Here is a 9,922-nt window from a genome sequence, read left to right as displayed (position 1 = left end):
AGGTACTCCGCTATTAGGTACAGCCAAAGCCAAACCAATTGAATTCAGCCTAAAATTTCCGCTCGCAGTTTCAAACAACGAATCTAACCGGTTGTTTACGAATCCAACCAGTTGTTTAGCCTCCCGGTATTTCAGGAATTATGCCTATTTCAGCACTAAAACTGTCTCCTGCTTGCCACTGCAATTACACGCCGGCGCAAATTTGCATAAAGTACGGTGTTACGTGTGTAAACAGGGATAAAATAATGACAGATACACCACACGAAAATCAATGATTGAAAAATCTTCTTCTTCTTTATTTGCCATGCCCTAACGGACGTCGGCGACCACCTTTGCCATCTCTCTCCTGCTCTTAGCCATTCTTGCCAGTATGGCTGCGTTATCCACGTTCGTCCATTTTTTAATGTTGTCAAGCCAGGTGACCCTCCTTCTTCCCCTTCCCCTTTTACTATCAATTTTTCCTTTCAATATTAGTTGTAGTATATTATATTTGTCATTTCTGTATATGTGTCCAAAGTATGATATTTTTCTTCTTTTTACCGTGATCAAAACCTCTAACTTTTTCTTCATTCTTTTAAGTCTTCCACATTCGTAACTTTATCGGTCCAGGAGATTTTAAGCATACGCGTAATAGACACATTTCAAATGTTTCTATTTTCTTTTCCATAGCTTTATTTAGAGTCCAAGTTTCACAGCCATAGAAAAGTATTGATAGTACATAACACTTCACAAGTCTCCAACGAAGTTGTAGGTTGATATCCTTGTTGGTGTAAATCGACTGCATTTTTACAAAGGCGTTTCGCGCAATCTCTATCCTGACACGTATTTCCTGCTCCCTATCCCAGTTCTCGTTCAGCCAGCAGCCCAGATACCTATACTTTTGTACTTTTTCTATTGGTGTATTATTTAATATTAAAATGTGTGGAGTTGTATTAGATTTGCTTACTACCATAAATTTAGTATAAATGTTAATTTTCAACTTGTAATGATGATTGAAAAATGACAAATATAAATCGTTTAGTGGTCACAATCATTGTGTTTATAAAATATGGAAAAAGAAAAGCTCCTGGTAAATATGATAGTATTTGTGTCAGGAGGCCCTGTTTTTCCAGCACCAAGTTAAGGCTATACAACCAATATAATGGAATATTTAAAATAGTTGCACAGGCCGCGTAGACAACGTGCCAATCGCTTAGGATCCGTAGCGATCGAAACGCAACTGTCACTGTCACACTAATATGGAAGAGTGATAGAGAGACACAAAGCGCTTCGATGGCGAAGCGATAGCGATCGTCTCCTTGGCTAGGCCGCCTGGCTATAAATTCCGTTATTATTTCAAATATTGCATTAATACAGCTAATATTTTGAAAATCAATAGTTATTTTAGTTTTTAATGCAATGTCTTTTATTGCATTTCCAATTTTAGTGATATTATTTGACATTGAACTTTAGTACAAGCGTGGTACAAACTACTATTGGTATGTTAGCCTTTTGTATATGTAAAAATCACTTACGCTCTTTTTACAATCGATAACGAATTAGCTTATCTTTATGACTCTCTACCTTTAAGCCACTAGACAAACTATAATTTCGACGTAGTTTATTTCTGGTGTATCTTCTAGTGTTATATAATCTGCCGCGAGGTATGAGGTTCTGCGTCGCGGTTGTATAAATTCTTCATGATGCGACGTAACGCGATACTAGCATAATCGCACACCGTGTGTATCACGGCAACGTACCCAGGTATTATAGTTAGGAATATATTAGTCCAGAATCTAGACTTTAATGGTCGCTTTTATAGCTGCTAGGTAACCATTTCTTGTCTGGCAGAATGAAGTTTATGATCATCATAATTTTACAGTTAGATTTATGTTTTAGTATGTAAAATACGAGTAAATGCTACTCAACGTTTCACAAAAAAAAACTTAGGTCCTAAAATATTACACAACAAGTATAAAATGTAATAAAATTGCATATATTTTTATACTAGCGACCCGCCCCGGCTTCGCACGGGTTAACAAATTACACATAAACCTTCTTCTTGAATCACTCTATCTATTTAAAAAAAACCGCATCAAAATCCGTTGCGTATTTTTAAAGATCTAAGCATACTTAGGGACATACAGACAGCGGGAAGCGACTTTGTTTTATACTATGTAGTGATAAACACCATTCAAAAACATCTGTACATGGATACTTCAGTCGCTGTGTGTAGGAATTTTTTTGCTAATGTGCCTACATTCGTCGCTGAAGATCCGCCATTTAATGGGGTTGGCAACTGTCAAAGGTTTGCATAGATGGCGCCATCATAGCTTGCCCCTTTTTCTATGAGATTTGGCTTAAATGACATCAAATTGCGAGCATCTTGCTCTGTCACTCTAATTACACCTTCACTGGATTCAAAGAGAAAGATTTTCGGTTTTCGCGTTAGGCCCTCTAAAATTTGACACAAGTCGGGATTGGCAGGGCAAGGGCAGGGCAGGGATTGTAGGTACTTATACACATTTTATACACATACATTTTTATATACCTATATTTATATTTATATATTTTACCTAAACTTACATACACTCCTACATATGTCGATAAACCGTATCGACTATCGATACTATCGACTTCACCTCCGTCCTAGCGCGAACCGGTCTTGTAGCTAGGCCCGGCGTCCGCGCAACAGAGGTCATTTGACAGTCACTGCCATGATACGACGCGGAACGCATGTCTCTCTCGCTGCGATCCTATTGTTTTGCTTTTCGCTTCCCGCTTGTTTACTTTACCTAATTCTATCTTCTGAACTGTTCTACTTCTGCTTTAAACCTGTGCCTGTGTGTTCTACCCTTCTGTGCCTTCTGTATTGCTCGTGTATGGATTTCCTGTGTGCTTTAACGAAGTATACCACTTGAACTGTAAGTCTGCATTTATTATTTACAAGACCCAGTGGATAGTGCACAACCCCGACCATACACCATACTGGTGACCCCAAATATGAGCGACGAAAAGGAATTTAAGGATGTGATCGGTGATGAAGCATCCGGAAATAGTGCGGGGACAGGGTCGACAGAGTTGATAGAAGCGACAAACATTTTTAAGGTTGGAGTGAAAGTGCCACCATTCTGGGCAGAAGAACCGGAGATATGGTTCGCCCAAGTCGAAGGTCAATTTCATAATTCCGGCATCACCAGTGACGTCACAAAATTTAATTATGTGATCTCCCACCTCGACAATCAGTATGCTCGTGAGGTGAAGGACCTTATTATCAACCCTCCCGCGTCGCAGAGATACGACAAGCTTAAAACCGAGCTGATCAAGAGACTGGGCATTTCCAATGAGAGGAAGACCAAGCAGTTGCTGATGCATGAGGAGCTCGGGGACCGCAAACCTTCGCATTTCTTCCGGCATCTTAAGGATCTGGCGGGACCTGCAGTACCAGATGATTTTATCAGGTCTATTTGGATGACCCGCCTTCCTCATGGTGTGCAGATGGTGCTCGCGGGCCAGCCATCTTCGGCTTCGCATGAAGAAATCTGCGACTTAGCTGATCGTGTTAACGACTTGGCCAGTTCTTCGCCGAAAGTCGCCGCTGTGAGTGGTGGAGCTGCGAGTTCAGTTCCCAGCGATATTGCCAGAGAAATCGCAGAGCTTCGGAAACAGTTCCAGCAGTTCCAGGCGTCCGGACCAAGCAGGAGTAGCAGATCCAGGACGCGCGCATCTCCAGGCAAGCGTAACGCATCCAGGCAACGATCCCAGTCGAACTATCGCAAGTATCCTCTCTGCTGGTACCATGGGAAGTTTGGAGACAAGGCCAGCAAGTGCGTTCGACCATGCGACTTCAAGCCGGCGGAAAACGAAAGGGGCAGTCGATAATGGCGACTGACGATTGCCCATCGACACCTACTGGTCGCCTGTTCGTCACCGACCGCACTTCAAAGACGCAGTTTTTAGTCGACACTGGAAGCGACCTCTGCGTCTATCCACGGTCGGCGCTGTGTGATCGTCGTTCTAGGACTGGGTATAATTTGAGTGCTGCAAATGGTTCTAACATTGCTACCTATGGCTATTTAACTTTAGATTTAGATTTTGGTTTGCGCAGATCTTTTATATGGCGTTTTGTAGTAGCTGATGTTACCAAGCCAATCATTGGTGTAGATTTTCTCAATCATTATAATCTGCTAGTAGATTGTCCTAATAAGCGCTTGATTGACATGTTAACTTTAATAGCTGCCATCGGCACCACAGCCAATTGTAAAGACGTGTTTTCCGTTAAAGTCGTAACTGGCGAGTCCCGGTATCACAAAATTCTTGACGAATTTCCCGAAATTACTCGACCAGCTGGCAAACATAACACTAACATACCCCATAACACAGTCCATCACATACGCACCACACCGGGTCCCCCAGTTTCTTTACCACCCCGTCGTTTAGCTCCTGACAAACTGAAAATCGCCCAAGAAGAGTTCCGGATCATGCTGGCTAGTGGTACAGCCAGGCCGTCGGAGAGCTCATGGTCGTCGCCCCTCCACCTGGCCCCGAAGAAGGGCAACGGATGGCGGCCCTGCGGAGACTATCGCAGCCTGAATGCTCGCACCGTGCCTGACAGGTACCCGATTAAGCACATCCATGATTTTTCATACGATATAGCTGGTTGTAAAATCTTTAGTACACTAGACTTGGAAAAAGCTTACAATCAGATACCTGTCAGTCCCGACGATATCGCCAAAACCGCCATCACGACCCCCTTCGGGTTATTCGAGTTCCCGTTTATGACGTTTGGTCTTCGCAATGCGGGCCAAACGTTTCAACGGTTCGTCGATGAGCTTACCAGGGGCCTAGACTTCGTATATGCTTATTTGGACGACTTCCTAATTTACTCTAGGAGCGAGGCAGAGCACGAGGAACATCTGCGTGTAATCTTCGCTAGGCTGAAGCAGTACGGCATGCTGGTTAATACCTCAAAGTGTGTCTTAGGAGCCCAGGAGGTAATTTTCTTAGGGTACCTGATTTCAGCTAGCGGATGCAGACCCCTCGAGTCGAAGGTCCAAGCAGTCACGGACTTCCCTCCTCCAACTAACATCAAGCAACTACGGGGCTTCTTGGGCATGATTAACTTTTATAGGAGGTTTCTTCCTCGAGCAGCCGAGATACAAGCCCCACTGCATGCACTGCTGACAGGTTCCGTGAAGGGATCGCAAGCAGTCAACCTCACTGGAGAGACGCTGAAAGCTTTTCAGGCCTGTAAAGAGAGCTTGTCAAATGCAGCGATGCTAGCGCATCCCGATTGCACTGCAAAGCTAGCGGTGGTCACGGATGCATCCGACAAGGCTCTCGGTGCAGTACTCCAGCAATTTAAAAATGGCGCTTGGGAACCTCTGGCCTTCTTTTCCCGAAAGCTCAGCCCCTCTCAGGCCAAATACTCGCCCTACGACAGGGAGCTGTTGGCCATATACGAGGCGGTGAAATATTTTAGGCACATGCTTGAGGCTCGTCATTTCACTGTCTATACTGACCACAAGCCCATCAGTTTCGCCTTCCATGAAAGGAAGAGTAACTGTTCGCCTAGGCAGTATAGACACCTTGACTTCATATCTCAATTCACGACAGACATCCGCCACATAAGTGGCAAAGACAACGTAGTCGCGGACGCGTTGTCACGAATTGAGGAACTAGAAGCACCTGTGAGCCTCGAGACAATAGCCCAACACCAAGCCTCCGACCCTGAACTTCAACAGCTCTTGAGCAACGGGTCATCACTGCATCTGCAGAAACTTCATGTTCCTGGAAGCCAAACCCCTTTGTACTGCGACGTCAGTACACTGGCTACCAGGCCTTATGTACCTAAGTTTCTGCGGAAGAAGGTGTTTGATAGCCTTCATTCCTTAAGCCATCCTGGCTGCAGCGCATCGGCGAAACTAGTTTCCGAGCGTTTCGTCTGGCCAGGTGTTAAAAAAGATTGCAGGGAGTGGGCGCGTTCCTGCTTGCCGTGCCAGCGAGCTAAAGTCAACCGTCACGTGACTTCCTCACTGGGCACCTTTAACTTGCCGCGCGCCCGCTTCAAACAGATCCATATAGACCTGGTGGGGCCCCTCCCACTTTCTCAGGGCTATCGGTATTGCCTCACAGCAGTAGATCGATTTACTCGCTGGCCAGAGGCAGTACCGATAGAAGATATCACGGCAGAAACCGTTGCAAAAGCACTGCTGTCCACCTGGATTGCTCGGTTCGGCTGTCCTACAAGCATTACAACTGACCGTGGCCGTCAATTTGAGTCGGCCCTATTTCAATGCTTAGCTAGGATAGCCGGATTCGAGCATAAAAGGACGACAGCATACCATCCTGCTTGCAACGGTTTAGTGGAAAGGTATCACCGACAACTAAAAGCGGCTATCGTCTGTCATGCAAATGACAGATGGACTGAGTCGTTGCCGTGGGTCCTCCTGGGAATACGTGCCTCTTTCAAAGAAGATCTGCAAGGATCTTCGGCCGAGTTGGTCTACGGAGAGCCGTTACGACTCCCTGGCGAGTTTTGGGAGCCGAGCGCTGGTGTAACTTCGGATATATCCGACTTTTCCGCCAGACTCAAAAGCTACATGGAGAAGCTACGACCCGTTCCTGCTTCACGACACTGTAAGCCCAGAGTGTTTGTGCACAAGGAACTGGAAACCTGTAGTCATGTCTTCCTTCGCGATGACACTACAAGAGGTTCCCTCACCCCAGCTTACTCCGGGCCTCACAAAGTACTCGTCAGAGACGACAAAATATTTAAAATCCTTCTTAATAGCAAGGAGGCGACAGTGTCTATTGACCGGCTCAAGCCAGCCTTTATGCTAGACAATAATGATAATGTCAAAGACACTCCCGCTCCTGTGACAGAAACACCTCAGGTACCTGAAACCAGAACAACTCGTTCAGGTCGTACAATTAGGTTTCCTGATTATTATCGTCCCTGAGGGACTCTGGTGGGGGGTGGTGTAGGTACTTATACACATTTTATACACATACATTTTTATATACCTATATTTATATTTATATATTTTACCTAAACTTACATACACTCCTACATATGTCGATAAACCGTATCGACTATCGATACTATCGACTTCACCTCCGTCCTAGCGCGAACCGGTCTTGTAGCTAGGCCCGGCGTCCGCGCAACAGAGGTCATTTGACAGTCACTGCCATGATACGACGCGGAACGCATGTCTCTCTCGCTGCGATCCTATTGTTTTGCTTTTCGCTTCCCGCTTGTTTACTTTACCTAATTCTATCTTCTGAACTGTTCTACTTCTGCTTTAAACCTGTGCCTGTGTGTTCTACCCTTCTGTGCCTTCTGTATTGCTCGTGTATGGATTTCCTGTGTGCTTTAACGAAGTATACCACTTGAACTGTAAGTCTGCATTTATTATTTACAAGACCCAGTGGATAGTGCACAACCCCGACCATACACCATACTATGCTGACGCCGTCCGCTAAATACTTCGACCGACCAACCCCATTACTTGTTCAATTTCGGAACGTAGGAACGAATATTATATTCAGGTTAAATACATTACCTAATTTCGCCACAATCGGATAAAACTAGTAATTTTCCAATACATAAGCCTCTAGTCTTGAATTGGTAACATTTTTAAAGGTTAGGTACTTGAGTAACCCACCTATACCCATGGTTATACCTATGGTGCATTAGAATAGCAAATATCTACTAAGTAGAAGCACTAAAGGTTATATATAAATTGTATGGAGATGACAGCTGACACCTTACCCAAGCTATGTGGAAAATATTTACAAACGGTCACCCAAAAATGGGTTCAATTATTAACGGTGATATTTTTCACCCGAGAGCGGAAAACGGCGAGTTTCACTGAGTTTACGATGATAATAAACTCTGTCCATCGGGGGTTTAAATCAAGTTTTACCGCCATCGTTACTTTTAGTATCGTATCGATCTGAACTCTTAGGACTAAACTCCATCAGCCACTACGGTCTTAAACCTCGCTTCAAATATGCAGAGCCCGGAATTTTCGCGGCAAAACAAAAGACTGTCGCAATCTTGCTAGTCGCGTGTTAGTAGTAGTTGTTGTCTAATAGAAGAAAAAACGGTCTACCGAAAAAAAAATATTTAATAAGAAAATTTACGTGAGATTGTATAAAATTATGTAGAAAAAGATACAATTTAGTATACGTAATTCAATAGTATACATAAATGGATTTACAGTTATAAACGAAACTGTTTCTAAATAATTTTAAAATAACCCTTGCAATGCGTGTGCTATCAAAATCGTTGCTGACTTATCATGGTCTAACTCTACTGAATTGGTCCTATAAATAACTACCCTCCACGGTAGTTCTATTTGACATCTGAAGGTGTCACGAGCAGCACTGGGCTACGGCTATTTATTGCATACGTCACACAAACGACCAATTACGTCGCGCTCTACGTCACACTTGACACTCTCAGGGACATTATCCTCTTTGATACTCGTATTACAGGAATTAACATTATTCTCAAACGACCATTACACCTACTTACAAGGCTTTAGGTATGTTCATGTTTAGTCTCTATTGTTTCCCAAAAAGTTTTAAATCATAATGTATTGTTTGTCCGCATTTTCGTTAGTCATGATTTGTTTGGTTTAGAAACGAGTAACTTTTCAGGATGCCATAAAACAAATCTAACCTAACCTAGCCTATCCTATCTATAGGATAACCTTACGAAAATCCTGAAAAGTTAACGGTTTCAGTATTAGGACTAATGATAATATGTAATATGACAATCAATACATTATGACTTAAATTTTTTTGGGAAACAAAGGATATTAGGTACTTACCTAAACAAGTCCTGTCTTTGAAGTGACCATTAAGTTAGTTGTATAAAGCGCAAGTATAAATAGCAGCCAAGACAGAGGCTATATTTGACGTGAGGGTGTCACGAGCACTAGGCTACCGCTATTTATTGCATGCGTCACACAAACGACCAATTACGTCGCGCTCCACGTCACACTTGATACGCTTAGCGCCACTTGCACCATCCCACATCCCGGGGTTAACCGGCTAAACCTGGAGTTACCATGGTTACCAGTGCAATTTAACGTTGGGTAATGGTTTAACAGGTTAACCCCGGGTCAGTGGGATGGCGCAAATGGCGACATTTAACATACAGAGTCGTTAACTTTAATTGTATTATCCATTTCTAAAATGCGTTTGTCCCATTTCTCCAAATTAGTCATGAACCCTTTTAGACAGTATCCGTTACACGTATTTCAAATATGTAGTAGAACCGGGGTAAACAAAACAGCAACAACTCGTCCTAATGAACGTCACGATAAACAGGACGAATGGAATAAAATAACTTGCGGAACAAACGTAAACACACAGTGTCCATTAATTTGTTGGGACATTGTGGAATGGCAATGAGATCAGACATATGGACATGAATAGTCAGCATTTAAAATAGCTGTTCTAAATAAAATATATCTTTCTATGTAGAACAACTAGCATGTATAGTTACTTCTTATCGCGAACTGTAGTTTTATCTCTATTTGAAAAAGTTTGGGGCTATGTAGGTCGAATCTTACAAGATTGTTTCCAAATAGGGTCATTGCGTTAGTTTCCGTCCATGCTCTAGTTTTCGTCCACTTGACAGATTTGCAAATAATATATTTGATTTTTAATTTTCTACTTGCGAAATATATTTTTTATGTAGAGAGATTATATACCTTTGTACCTTTATTTCTGTAAATATTATGTAAACCTGTGTTGTGTACAATAAAGTGATTACTACTACTACTACTACTATATTGTTTTGACGTTAAGGATTGCCAATGATTAAGGATGACAATAAGTATAAATTTGTGCACCAATGTAGGTTTATAATTCAAATTCGTCAAGTTGACGAAAACTAGAGCTGGACGAAAACTAACGCACCTACCCT

The 9,922-nt window shown here is 42.9% G+C and overlaps 1 protein-coding gene across 1 annotated transcript; it reads left to right on the top strand.

Moving 5' to 3' along the window:
• Positions 1-2,982: 2,982 nt before the first annotated feature.
• LOC134650809 (uncharacterized) lies at positions 2,983-3,861 on the top strand. The gene has a single exon (XM_063505743.1). It carries the CDS (start codon positions 2,983-2,985, stop codon positions 3,859-3,861), a length of 879 nt encoding a protein of 292 aa, XP_063361813.1.
• The last annotated feature ends 6,061 nt before the right edge of the window (positions 3,862-9,922 follow it).

This window comes from Cydia amplana, chromosome 9 (assembly GCF_948474715.1).
Source record: "Cydia amplana chromosome 9, ilCydAmpl1.1, whole genome shotgun sequence".
NCBI classification, from domain to species: domain Eukaryota; kingdom Metazoa; phylum Arthropoda; class Insecta; order Lepidoptera; family Tortricidae; genus Cydia; species Cydia amplana.
The sequence above is the reverse complement of the archived record's forward strand: the minus strand, read 5'-3'. Positions and strand labels throughout refer to the sequence as shown.

Excerpts from the sequence above, each read along its gene's own strand:
- LOC134650809 (XM_063505743.1), top strand. The coding sequence starts at position 2,983 with ATGAGCGACGAAAAGGAATTTAAGGATGTGATCGGTGATGAAGCATCC.